The sequence below is a fragment of the Hemitrygon akajei genome, unplaced genomic scaffold (assembly GCF_048418815.1).
Source record: "Hemitrygon akajei unplaced genomic scaffold, sHemAka1.3 Scf000108, whole genome shotgun sequence".
Taxonomy (NCBI): domain Eukaryota; kingdom Metazoa; phylum Chordata; class Chondrichthyes; order Myliobatiformes; family Dasyatidae; genus Hemitrygon; species Hemitrygon akajei.
This window is the reverse complement of record NW_027331994.1, coordinates 1257124-1270991: the sequence shown is the minus strand read 5'-3', so window position 1 is coordinate 1270991 and position 13868 is coordinate 1257124. Positions and strand designations below refer to the sequence as shown.

The 13868-nt window shown below is 50.0% G+C and overlaps 1 protein-coding gene and 1 long non-coding RNA gene across 2 annotated transcripts in view; both read left to right on the top strand.

Annotated features, from left to right (window-relative positions):
• The window catches only part of LOC140723300 (uncharacterized), a 28281-nt gene extending 22849 nt beyond the window's left edge, over window positions 1–5432 (top strand). The window contains exons 9-12 of the mRNA XM_073037902.1: window positions 4023–4109; window positions 4265–4435; window positions 4593–4760; window positions 4925–5432. Of these exons, the coding sequence (XP_072894003.1) occupies window positions 4023–4109; window positions 4265–4435; window positions 4593–4760; window positions 4925–5084 (586 nt within the window). The 3' untranslated portion in view covers window positions 5085–5432. The remainder of the gene's footprint in view (window positions 1–4022; window positions 4110–4264; window positions 4436–4592; window positions 4761–4924) is intronic.
• The window catches only part of LOC140723309 (uncharacterized), a 415600-nt gene that overhangs the window by 24550 nt on the left and 377182 nt on the right, over window positions 1–13868 (top strand). The gene's annotated exons all lie outside the window — the stretch shown is intronic.

Sequence of the window (13868 nt, the reverse complement as noted above, 5' to 3'; positions counted from 1 at the left end):
CCCTCCTATAGGATCTCTCTCCCCCACCACCTTAGGCCCGTGGGATTACTGCCCCATCCTCCTTCCAGCTATGCGGCCTCTGTTCCCATCCCCCCACTTCCCGTGGGGTCTCACTTCCCCATTCCCCTTCCTTCTGTGTGATCTCCCCTACTGATCCCCCATCCTCCTGTCTAATCTCTCTTCACAATGCTCCGAGCCTCCTGTGGGATCTCTCTTCCCCATCCCCCTTCCTTCTGTGGGATTACCCTTCCCCATTCACCTTCCTCCTCTGGGATCTGTCTTCCCCATCCCCCATCTTCCTGTGGGATTTCTCTTCCCCATCACCTTCCTCCTGTGGGATCTCCATTCCTCATCTCCCGTCCTCCTGCAGTGCTTCTGTTCCCATCCCCCACTCTTCTTGTGGAATCTCCCTTCCACACTCCCCTTCCTGCTTTTGGATCGCTAGTCCATCCGACCTCTTCTTGTGGGATCTCTCTTCCCCATCCCCCTTCCACCTGCGGAATCCCTCTTCCCTATCTCCCTTTGTCCTGTGGGATCTCTCTTCCCCATACCCATTGCTCTAATGGAATATACCTTCCCCATCCACATTCCTTCTTTGGGACCACTCGTCCATCCGACTTCCTCCCGTGGGCTCTCCCTTCCCATCCCCCTTCCTCCTGTGGGTCCTCTGTTCCATCTCCCCTCTTGATATGGGATCATTCTTTCCCCTCCCCATACCTCCTGAGGTATCTTTCCTATTCACCAAGCATCCTCCTGTATGATCTCTCTTCCTCCTCATCCTGTCGGATCTCTCTACCCCACGCTCCTTCCTCCTGTGGGATCTCTCTTCCCCATCCTCTTTAGTCCTGTGGGATCTCTCTTCCCCATCCCCCTTCCTCCTATTGGGCCTCTGTTCACATCACCCCACTTCCTGTGGGATCTCTTTTCCCCATGTCCAACTCTTCTTATGGGATCTCCCTTCCACATCCCCCTTCCTGCTTTTGATCGTTCTTCCATCCGACCTCCTCCTGAGGGCTCTCTTTTCACCATCCTCCTTCCTGCTGTTGGGCCTTTGTTCCCATTCCCCTCTTAGAAACATAGAAACATAACAAATAGGTGCAGGAGTAGGTCATTCGGTCCTTCGAGCCTGCACGGCCATTCCGTACGATCATGGCTGATCATCCAACTCATAACCCTGTACCTGCTTTCTCTCCACACCCCCGATCCCTTTAGCAACAAGGGCCATAACAAACTTTCTCTTAAATATAGCCAATGAACCGGCCTCAGCTGTTTCCTGTGGCAGAGAATTCCACAGATTCACCACTCTCTGTGTGAAGAAGTTTTTCCTGATCTCGGTTCTAAAAGGCCTCCCCTTTATCTCTAAACTGTGACCCCTCGCTCTGGACTTCCCCAACATTGGAATCAATCTTCCTGCATCTATCCTGTCCAATCCCTTTAGAATTTTATACGTTTCAATAAGATCCTCCCTCAGTCTTCCAAATTCCAGTGAGTATAAGCCAGGTCGATCCAGTCTTTCTTCATGTGAAAGTCCTGCCATCCCAGGAATCAATCTGGTGAACCTTTTTTGTACTCCCCCTGTGGCAAGAATGTCTTTCCTCAGATTAGGGGAACAAAACTGCACACAATACTCTAGGTGCGGTTTCACCAAGGCCTTGTACAACGGCAGTAGAACCTCCCTGCTCCTGTACTCAAATCCTTTTGCGATGAATGCCAACATACCATTTGCCTTTTTCACCGCCTACTGTTCCTGCATGCCCACCTTCAATGACTGGTGTACAATGACACCCAGGTCTCATGTACCTCCCCTTTTCCTAATTGGCCATTCAGATAATAATCTGTTTTCCTCTTCTTGCAACCAAAGTGGATAACCTCACATTTACCCACATTAAATTGCATCTGCCATGAATTTACCCACTCACCTAAACTGTCCAAGTCACCCTGCATCCTCCTCACAGCTAACACCGCCGCCCAGCTTCGTGTCATCCGCAAACTTTGAGATGCTGCATTTAATCCCCTCGTCTAAATCATTAATATATATTGTAAACAACTGGGGTCCCAGCACTGAGCCTTGCAGTACCCCACTGGTGACTGCCTGCCATTCTGAAAAGGTCCCGCTTACTCCCACTCTTTGCTTCCTGTCTGCCAACCAATTCTCTATCCTCGTCAATACCATACCCCCAATACCGTGTGCCTTAAGTTTGCACACTAATCCTTCTCTATGATTTCTTTTCCCCGTTCATCCTATTTCTGTCGGATCTCTATTCCACACGCTCCTTCCACCTGTGCGATCTCTCTTTCCCATCCCTTTTCCTCCTGTGGGATCTATCTTCACCATCCCACTTCCTGCAGTTGGGCCTTTCACACTTCTTGTGTGATCTCCCTTCTACATCCCCATTCCTGATTTTGGATAGCCAGTCCATCTGACCTCCTCCTGTGGGCTTTCTCTTCACCATCCCCTTCCTGCTATTGGGCCTCTGTTCCCATTCCCCTCTACCTGTGGCATCTGCATTACTCATCTCCCTTCATCCTGTGGGATCTCTCTTCCCCATCCCCCTTCCTCCTGTGGGATCTCTCTTCCATAAACCCCCTTCCTCCCGTTTGATCTCTGCCCCATCTCCCTTCCTGCTATGCGGCCAGTGTTCGCATCCCCTGACTTCCGGTGGTGTGTCTCTTCCCCATCCCCCTTCCTCCAGTGGGATATCTCTTCCCCATCCGACACCCTCTTGTGGGGTCTCTCTTCTCCACCCCTCTTCCTCCTGTGGGATCTCTCTTCCCCATCCGCATTCCTCCTGTGGGATCTCTCTTCCCCATCTCCCTTCCTCTTGTGTGTCCTCTGCTCCATGTCCCTTCTTCCTCTGGGGCCTCTCTTTCCCAAACCCATTCCTCCTGAGGTATCTCGCATACTCACTCCCCATCCTCCTGTATGATCTCTCTTCCCGGTCCCTCCTCTTCCTATCGGATCCCTCTTCCACATCCCCTTCCTCTTAAGGGATTTATCTCCTCCCCTTTTGTTCCGTGGAATCTCATCCCCATCCACGTTCCTCCAGTGCGGTCTCTGTTCCCATTACCCCACTTCCTGTGGGATCTCTCTTCCCCATCTCCCTTCCTCCGGTGGGATATCTGCCCCATCCTCCGTCCTTATTTGGGATCGGTCGTCCATCCCCCTTCCTCCTGTGGTTTCTCTCCTACTGATCCCCTAACCTCCTGTCTGATCTCTCTTCACCGTTCTCGATCCTCCTGTGGCATGTCTCTTCCCCATCCCGCTTCCTGCTGTGGGATCTCTCTTCCCCATCAAATTACTGCTATTGGATCACTCTTTCTCATCCCCCTTCATCCTGTGGGATTTCCTTCCCCATACACTTTCCTCTTGTGGGATCTCTCTTCCCTATCTCCTTTCCTCCTGTATGAATTCCTTCCCCGACTCTCCTCTTCCTGTCGGATCTCCTTTCCACATTCTCTTTCCACCTGTGGGATTTGTTTTCCCCACCCCCTTTCTTCCTGGGGGATCTCTCCTTCCCACCCCCTTCCTCCTTTGGATCTTGTGTTCCATGTCCCCACATCCTGTGGGATCTCTGTTCCCCATCCCCCTTCATCCTGTAAGGTCTCGTTTCCCCATCCACCGTCGTCCTGTATGATCCCTCTTCCCCATCCCCCTTCATCCTGTGGGATCTCTCTTCCCCATACATTCCTGCTGTGGGATCTCTTCTCCCCATCCCTTTAGCTCGGGTGGGTCTATTTCACTGTGTTGCATTGACATTTCTGCATTTCGGTCAGGAACACTTTTCTCTCCATCGGGAATGGGACAGAATATGTGGAGTTTACAGGGTCACATTGACTGACTAAATTACTGACATTCGAATAAAACCCTGGAGCTGGTCATTGAGGGACATTGACAGTGATGGGAACTCCGGTCAGTGATTTACTGAAGGGTTTAATGTTTCCTGAAATATCCGAGTGAGAGAAATTCCCACAAACCTACGGTTTGATTCACTTTGTTCATCAATTTGTTTGTTTGTGTTTAGACTCTGTTATAATAAACTGGGAGATTCAGGAGTGAAACTGGTGTCTGAGTCTCTGAGGAACCCGCAGTGTAAAATACAGAAACTGGGGTAAGTACCAGACTGTGGGAGATTGTGTTTACAGTCACTTGGTGTCAGACACTGAACATCAATGTGATCAGTAATTGTGTTACTGATAAACACTGGGGATTTGTACCGTCTCCTGTCTCTCTGTGTCCTTCACCCTCACTCTCTCTCATCTCCAGGCTGTGGGAAGTCGGTCTCACAGATTCTGGTGCCGAGGATCTCGCCTCCGCTCTCAGTACAAACCCATCAGTGACAGAGCTGGACCTGAGTCATAATGAACTGGGAGATTCAGGAGTGAAACTGGTGTCTGCGGCTCTGAGGAACCTGGAGTGTAAAATACAGACACTGCGGTAAGTACCAGACTGTGGGAGATTGTGTTTACAGTCACTGGGTGTCTGACACTGAACAATAATGTAATCAATATTTGTGTTACTGATAAACACTGGGGATTTGTACCGTCTCCTGTCTCTCTGTGTCCTTCACTCTCACTCTCTCTCTCATCTCCAGGCTGTGGTGTGTCGGTCTCACAGATTCTGGTGCCGAGGATCTCGTCTCCGCTCTCAGTACAAACCCATCACTGATGGAGCTGGACCTGGTATTCAACTCGCTGACAGACCGATCTGTCCCCGCTCTCCGCCGCCTTATACTGACCCACCCGAGACTGGAGCGGATCTGGTGAGTGTTTGTGTTAATGTTCAAAGTGATAAAATATCAGCGGATCCGCGGGTTTTCTGGTGATATTTGTCTGTGAGTGTTGTTGAAACATTAACCCCAGTCCCCTGTTACTGACACTGTTGTGCAAAATGTTTATTTCATCTTTATTCTTACATCTGTTTCAGGCTGGGGGAGAATCGGTTCAGTCGGACCGGGGAGACGGAACTGAGATCTCTGCAGGAACCCAGACCCGGACTGAGAGTGGACTGTGAACATCCGCGCCCGCGGGATGGGGACATTTTGGCCGATTCCCCGCACTCTCCTTTAACTCCCTCTCCCCTTTAACTCCCGCCTTTACCTGTAATGGCCGCGCGCCGGGGGTAATTCCCAAAGGTTTTAACGGAACCGTCTCCAGTCTCCAGCTCAGTGACATCGGAAGCCATCCCGCATTGACGTATTTCCGCCTGCTGTTCGGCGGCGCAGCTTCCGCCGGATGTGCGGATTCGAGACTCCCCCACGTGAGACCCCGGGAAATTACACAGACAGGAAGAGCCCGTGGTCCGGGACTCAGTCCGGGACACCGGTGTCCTGGGGTGGGATTATCCCTGGAAAGAATCCCTTTACTCCCTTTGCTGTGGACGATGAATTCACAGTCTGGCAGAAATAATGATGTCAAATTGACAAATACCTCGGCAGTGACCCTGGATCTGCAGCGATCTCGGACACGGTCCTGAATTGTGATTTTATAATCATCGGTTCCCCGATGCAGAGTGACGCTGAGAAACGGGACTGATTATTCAACCGGTCACTCGTTGTCGCCGGTCAGTTAATTGTGTGTGACTGTGAGAGAGTCGGGAGCAGCTTATTTATTCCCGCACGTCAGCAGCTCACACATTGTTTAATTTACATTTGTCATGATGAAATCAATAAACCGCTGTAACTTCCTGTCCTGGTGCCGGACTCGAGTTTTAGTTGAGGTTTCTGCTGCCCCCCGCACCCTGTGCACTGCAACAGTGGGTCGGAGCTCCTCACACTGACACAGTAGCGTCTCAGCTCCAGGCTGAGGGAGGTCGGATGCCCAGGATCTCATCTCCACCAAAGCTCCTTCCTGGCTAACTGACACGCTCTCGCCCCCCCCCCCCCCCCCGGGAGACAGTTAAAATCGACTGTAATATCAGACGTGACACCACTAAAATCCGTAGTACGAGAGGGACTGGGGATGAAATACCGGGGTCAGACACAGAGTGAATCTCCCTCCACACCGTCCCATCACACAATTCCAGGGTCAGACACAGAGTGAATCTCCCTCCACACCGTCCCATCACACAATTCCGGGGTCAGACACAGAGTAAATCTCCCTCCGCACACACCCCTTCCCATTCACTCAAACCATCCGCATTCCTAACGGGACGCACCCCTACCCATTCGTTTCCATCGTCCGAACATTTCAACTGGGCCCCACCCCTTCCTATTCACTGCCACCATCTGCCTCCCAATGACACCCCTTCCAGTTCTGTGAACCTGGAAATTGCCGGGCACTCCTGAATTCCGTGTTTGACAGAACTCAGGGCTGCGTTTAGGGAATTTGACGAGAACGCCGATGCTTTATTAGTTACAAGGAAAGTCGGGGGTCGTGAGGATGTTGACGACTTTGTAACACTGACGAGGTTCTCACTTCTGGCGGAGACGGTGGATATGATCGAAAGGAAGGACCTTCGGCAGGCCTTCCTGCAAATGGGGTGGGGTGCGTGAGAGAGAGGTTTATGGTTTCAGTGTCCCAACACGGGGTGATTCATTACGCCTGGTTCCCGGTGTCCACATAACACACAGGAAGTTATACAGGGCACGGTTGCCGGTCTCCATATCCCAAACTGGAAACTTTGCCAGGCACGGTTCCTGATCTCTGTCTCCACACCGAGAGTTTTACCGCGCACGGTGTCGGGTCTCTGTATCGACACCGAGAATATTACCGCACACGTTTCCTGGTGTCTGTATCCTCCTCTCTCCACGACACTCGGAGTGATGACGCACAGGATCCGGAGATGAAGATGTCGGATCGGTCTATATCGTTTGGGATATATTTATTAATTGTGATAAACAGTCTGCGCAATCGTGTGTAGGGTGGTCGAGAGTGTCTGTCCTGCGAGGGGCTTCTGATTGAAAATGGTGAATAGTGATGGCGACAGAAGGATTTAGAATGGTCACTAGGGAGGGAGTGAAAGGTTGACTGAAAATGGTCTCCGGGGAGAAAGTGATGGGCTGAGTGACAATGGGCGCCAGGGAGGGGGCGATGGGCGGAATTAAGATGGCCGTGGTCACCTTGTTTCTCATGGCCGACAGGGAGGGAGTGATATACCGACCAGACAGTGGGAGTGACAGGCAGAGTTAAAATGACCGACAGGATGGGGATGACGCACTGAGTGAAAATTATCATGGGGTGAGGGAGTTACCTGGTGACTAAAAGTAGGATTCTGGATTAAAACCAGAAAATAAAATTACTACCGGGACAGAGTGACGCACCAACATAACATTGCCACCAGGCGAGAGACGTGCGAATTGAAACCGGTCTCCAGGGAGGGAGGGATGCACAGTGAGAAAATGGACCCCAGAAAGTGACAAGTCGGAGGGGAGTGGCGGCCCGAACTGAAATAGTCCCTGATTTCTTTGTTACAATGGCCGACAGGGAGAGAGTGATGGACAGACTTCAAATGGCCAACAGGGAGGAAGAGACGCACCGGGTAAAATGGCCGAAATGGAGACAGTTGCACATTGAGAAGAGAGGGGGAGCAATGGGTCGATGTAAAATGATCTAATGTGAGAAAGTGACGCTCTGATATGAAATGGCCATTGCTTCGCTTCAGCTGTCTGACGAGGCAGCTTAGGGTTAGTGATACCTTGTTTAAAGTGAGCGCCGTATAGGGAGGGCGTGAATGGTCGATTGAAAATGACCGCCACCATGGTTAATTCTGTCGAGGAAAAGGGAGAGATGTGGTGACTGAAGGAGACCCCGTTCGGCCGGGTTGAAACGGGACCAAGGACGGAGCAATGCCTCTGTTAAAGTGAGCGGCAGAGAAGGAGTGAAGGACACCTTGACCTCACATGGCCGACGCTTCACTTGAAATGGCCGCTGGGGAGGAACTGAGGGCTTTGATAGAAGTGAGCCCAAGAGAGGGAGCGACGCGCTGATTTAAAATGGGCGAATCCTTGGTTAATGTAATAACAATATTTTAATTTGTGTTTCGAACAGTCCTGGGTATTGTGTATATGTTTTAATTCTAATGATGTTGTCATTGAATAAACTAATGTATATATCTCAGATATTCACACATACACATGTACATGTGGGTTTTGGGGAGGAGGGGTAAGGGGTTTGGGAGGAAGAGGAGTGACGGGACGAGGAGTGGACTGATGAGACGGTGAACGTGGCGAAGTCCACTGACTCAATAGGGGACGGTAAAGCGAGGGGCGAATGTTCCTGTCACAAACTGATGGCCGACATGGAGAAGATCCAGACGGGGCGAGGAGTGAGACGACAGGAGGGGAGCTGGAGTGATGGGACGGGGAGGGAGGGGAAGAGCTAGGACAGGGAGGGACGGTCTCACCCTGTCACAAAATGGCTGTCTGCAGAAGGTTAAATGGAGAGATGTGACAGCGGGTACCGAGGGAAAGGCGAGGAAGGATGGGCAGTTGAGCTTGAATAAACAGGGAAAGAAGTGAGTGGAGGATGTGGAAAAGTGTGTGACCCATTCTACGATGCTGGGAGAACGGTTGCCAATGGTAACCATCACAAAATGGCCGTCAGCTCGGGTGAGATGGACGGTAATAGAGGGGAGAGCAAGGGAATAGAGAGCGGAGTGTTTCAGGAGTGGCGGGATGGCGAAGATGGGAGAGGGCGACCCATTACAAGGGAGCTGTAACTGTGGGGCACCATGAGGAGGAAGAGGCTGGAACCGATAACCCCTGTCCCCACCACCAGCGTCTCCAAAGTCCCGCTTCGATAATTTTTCAACCCGTCCTCAGGTGGTTCGGCCCGAATCCTTCAGACTGTCTCGTAGACTGGGGGAACGTGTCGTCACTGAGGCCCGTCTAAGGCAGGAGTGGGCGCTGGGTCGCTGGAGATGAAGGCGAGGACCGGTGATGCGGGCTGGTGAGCGTGGATCACCACTATTCTCTGCGGATGGGGTATGAGAGGAAGGGATCAGATTGAGGAGGAGAGGGGAGAAGAAAATGTGGGGAGACAAGACGAGATGAATAAAATCATTATCACTCTACCGTCTTCCATTCCCCACCCCCTCAGCCTCCCTCTCCCACATTCCTTTCTCTCTTCCTCTGTTCCCTATTCTCCCCCCATCTATTCCCCCAACTCTCTCCCCACCCTATCCTCCTCCTTCCACCCCCTCACTGCCCTTTATTTCCTTTCTACCCCGTCCCCATCACTCTTTATCCCCTCCTGCTCACTTGCTCCCACCCGTCTCTTCCTACCATCTTCCTACACTGTCTAGGCCCCCAGTCTCTCTACCCTCCCCCACGCCACTTCGCCCCATCTCTTTTTTCCTGGCCTCATTCCAAATCTCTCCCGCACCCCGGCTGCTCTCTCATCTACGACTTATCTCTCTCTCCTCCTGGTCTATCTCCCAACCTGGTCTCTCCCGCTCCCTCAATGGCCTTTCTCACCGTCTCACTATCCTCCCTCCCTCGTCGTTCTCTCTCCGCCTTCCCAGATTCTTTCTCTCCCAGACTCCCTCTCTCCAATTCTCTCCGTCAAAGTTAAAAACAAATTTATTATGAAAGCACATCTATGTCACCAGAAACAGCTCTGAGATTCAGTTTAGAAACATTGAACACAGACATATAGCACAATACAGGCCCTTCGGCCCACAAAGCTGAGCCGAACATACACAAAACAACATAACATCATAACCATCATAGAATCAATGAAACATATCTGCTGATGGTAATTAGGCAGGGTTTTCTTCCTCCAGGGTCCTTCCCCACTCTTCACCCTCCTCTGTCTGCCTCAGACTCTCCGACCCGCTCCAGACTCTCTCTCTCTCTCTCTCTCTCTCTCTCTCTCTCTCTCTCTCTCTCTCTCTCTCTCTCTCTCTCTCTCTCTCTCTCTCTCTCTCTCTCTCTCTCTCTCTCTCTCTCTGTCTCTTTCTTCCTGATGCCGCAGTCCCTTTCTCTCCATCTCAAACCCCAGAATCTCCCACGGGAGGAAGTGCGAGGAGAGAGAAGGGTGGTTGTTATACAGAAAGATTTAGAGGCAGTGAGAAAAAAGAGAGGGACAGTCAGACAGGCAGACAAATGCGGGAATCAAACTATTCTGATATGAAGTACACGAAACTAAAATGAAATGTAAGCAGAAGGATGAAAATCAAGTCAGGTCAAGTCAAACTTTATTGCCATTTCGACCATAACTGCTGGTACAACGTTTTTCAGGACCATGGTTTACATGACACAGTACAAAAAACTAATATTAAAAAAAAACACAGAGAAAGCTATACTAGGCTACAGACCTACACTGGACTGCATTAAGTGCACAAAAACAGTACTGGCATTACAATAAATAATAAACAGAACAGTAGGGCAAGATGTCAGTCCAGGCTTCGGGAATTGAGTCTGATAGATTGGGGGAAGAAACTGTTACATAGTCTGGTCGTGAGGCCCCGAATGCTTCGGAGCCTTTTCCCAGACGGCAGGAGGGAGAAGAGATCGTATGAGGGGAGCATGGGGTCCGTCATAATGCTGTTTCCTTTGCGGATTCTGCGTGTGGTGTAAATATGTAAAATGAAGGAAGTATCACGACAGAAGAAACTGTTAATCAGTGGAACAGAATGAACTCCAGACCCGGCAACATCCTTGTAAATTTCCTCAAAAATGTATCATTCTACTTCAGCGCGACATCCCATCTCCTGTACTTAACTCTTTGATACATGAAGACTAGTTTGCCCAAAGCTTTCTTTACGACCCGATCTACCTGTGACGCCACTTTCAACAAGTTATGGACCTGTATTCCCAGCTCTCTTTGTTCTGCCGCACTCCTCACTGCCCGACCGTTCAACCTCCCCTGGTTAGTTCTACCGAAGAGCAACACCTCGCATTTGTCTGCGTTAAATTCCTTCAACCATTTTCAGCTCATTTCTCCAGCTGGTGCGGATCCCGCTGTAAGTCATTACAGCCTCCCTCGCTGTCCACTACAGCTCCAATCAGGTTGCCATCCGCAGATTTCCAGTAAACCACATTATCATTCAGATGGTTGATATAGACGAGAAACAAAAACGTACCCAGTGCTGCTCCCTGCGGCACTGTAGGAGTCACCGGCCTCCAGTCAGAGATGCAACAATCTCCCTCCACTCTCTGGCTTCCACTACAAAGCCGATGTCTGATCCCATTTACTGCCTCATCGTGAATGCCGAGCGACTGAACCTTCGTGACCAGCCTCCCGTGCGGGAGCTTCTCATCTGGTTACTGACACGGACACGATCACGTGGCAAACATCATTCACCAAAGAGTTGCTTTAAGTGGTAAACGCATAAAAGGTGCTATACATTACTATAAATACAATCCGCGTCCTGTTTTAGAGCCAGAGGCCTACAATAACATGACGAGCGATCCAGTATTGCGGATAGGGCAATCCATAATGCCTGGGATAGCACACCAGGACACCCAGTCGTGAGCAGGAAGTAGAGGTGCGAATACGTGGGGAATTCGGAGATAGGCATACGAATAATAATCACTATAATAGCAATAATAATAGTAGTAGAGATACTTGAAGAATTCCTCTCAAATATTGCCCGAGACTGTCGAAGTGCCGCCAATGTAGATCGGGTCAAATGTGTTATGTGACTCCGGGACTGTTTTGAGAAGTGAAGTGAAGATGATACTGAAAGTCAGACCGTTACACTCGATCACTTGTGAGGGGACGAGACGTTTCACGTCGCTCCTGTTCGGTGGGGAATTCGTTTGGGACGAATGACCGTCACTCCACTAGTTTCGAGGTTGTTAGAGAGAAGAGAGAGAACAGACATTTCAGTCACAAACTTAATAGGTGTGAGCCCGAATTTCGGTGGCATAAGGAAGGAGCAATGGGATCAACATGCACGAAACAGCGCCCCCTAACGCCTTCACCGGCGTTTTGGGGGATGTTAACCAGGCCAGTCTGACAAAATCACCAAGCAATTAACAACAACGGATCGCTTGCAGTACCAGAGGAAACCACAGACTGGACCACTCTTACACCACCATCTACCGTGCGGTTCCACTCCCTCACTTCGGGAAGTCTGATCACCTGGCTGTACTTCTGCTCCCTGAGTGTAGGCCGAGACTGAAGACCGCAGCACCAGTAGTGAGGACCAGGTACGTTTGGACCAGGGAAGCGCAGGAGCGCCTAGAGGACGGCTTTGAATCGGCGGGCTGGACTGTATCCAGCGATTCATCTTCCAACCTGGATGAGTATGGTATAGTTCTTACGGAGTACATTAAAACCTGTGTGGATGAGTATGTTCCTACAAAGAATTACTGTACAATCCCAAACCAAAGGCCGTGGATGAAACAGAGGGTCCGCCGTCTGCTGAAGTCTAAATCAGTGACATTTAAATCTGGCCTCCCGCGCCTGTACCAGAAATCCAGGTATGATTTGCGGAGGGCCATTTCAAGGAGGAAGAGACAATTTTGAACGAGGTTGGAGGCGACATCGGATGTACGACAACTCTGGCACGGTTTGCAAGACATTACTTCCGACAAAGCGAAACCCAATGGCACGAATGGCAGCGATGGTTCACTACTAGATATACCCAACGCCTTCTCTGCGCGCTTCGAAAGGGAGACTATAACTACAGCTGTGAAAATCCCCGCTGCACCTGATGACCCTGTGATTTCTGTCTCCGAGGCGGATGTTAGGCTGTCTTTAAGAGGGTGAACCCTCAGAAGCTGAAAGGTTTCGATGGAGTTCCCGGTAAGGCTATGAAAACTTGCGCCAACCGACTGCCGGAAGTATTTAAGGACATTTTCAACCTCTCACTGCTGCGTGCGGAAGTTTCCACTTGCTTCAAAAAGGCAAAAATTATACCATTGTCTTAGAAGATTAATGTGAGCTGCCTTAATGACCATCGCACGGTCGCACTCACATCTACAGCGATGAAATGCGTTGAGAGGTTGGTCATGACTGGACTGAACTCCTGTCTCAGCAAGGATCTGGACCCACTGCAGACTGCCTATCGCCACAACAGGTCAACGGCAGATGCAATCTAAATAGCTCTTCACACGGCCTGAGACCATCTGAACAACAGCTTCTTCCTCTCTGCCAAACACTACCTAACTTTAAAAAAAAATGTATTATTTCTGCTTTGCACGATTTGTTAATCTATTAAATATACATATACCTTAACTGATTTACTTTTTTCTTCTATATTACGTATTGCATTGAACTGCTGCTGACGTCAGTGGTGGGAAAGATGCTGGAGTCAATAGCCTGACGTCAGTGGTGGGAAAGATGTTGGAGTCAATTATAAAAGAGGAAATTACGACACATTTGGATAGCAGTAGAAGGATCAGTCCGAGTCAGCATGGATTTATGAAGGGGAAATCATGCTTGACTGACATTCTGGAGTTTTTTGAGGATGTAACTAAGAAAATGGCAGTGGAGGGCCAAGTCTCTGGTTGCATTCAAGAGAGAGTTAGATAGAGCTCTTATAGATAGCGGGGTCAAGGGATAAGGGGAGGGGGCAGGAACAGGGTACTGATTGTGTATGATCAGCCATGATCACAGTGAATGGCGGTGTTGGCTAGAAGGGCTGAATGGCCTACATAAACACCTACTGTCTATTGCTGCAAAGTTAACAAATTTCACGACACGCCGTTGTTAATAAACCTGATTTTAATTCTGAAAATATCTGTTTACATTCGGTACTGCAACGCTCCGGGGAGAGCGAAGGGCCTGTCAAGGCACAGATGACCTGATGATTCGTCACTGTAACCAAGAAAGAGGTCAGTTTATGACGCTTGTTCCTACACTGACCAGCGTCATGGACTTCTGAGGTCAAGAGAGTGGTATTTCCTCAATGCAACGGCTTTTGTACTTTAAAAGCTCTCCCGCACGTTTCATGGAGAAAACCACTTTATAAAAACTGG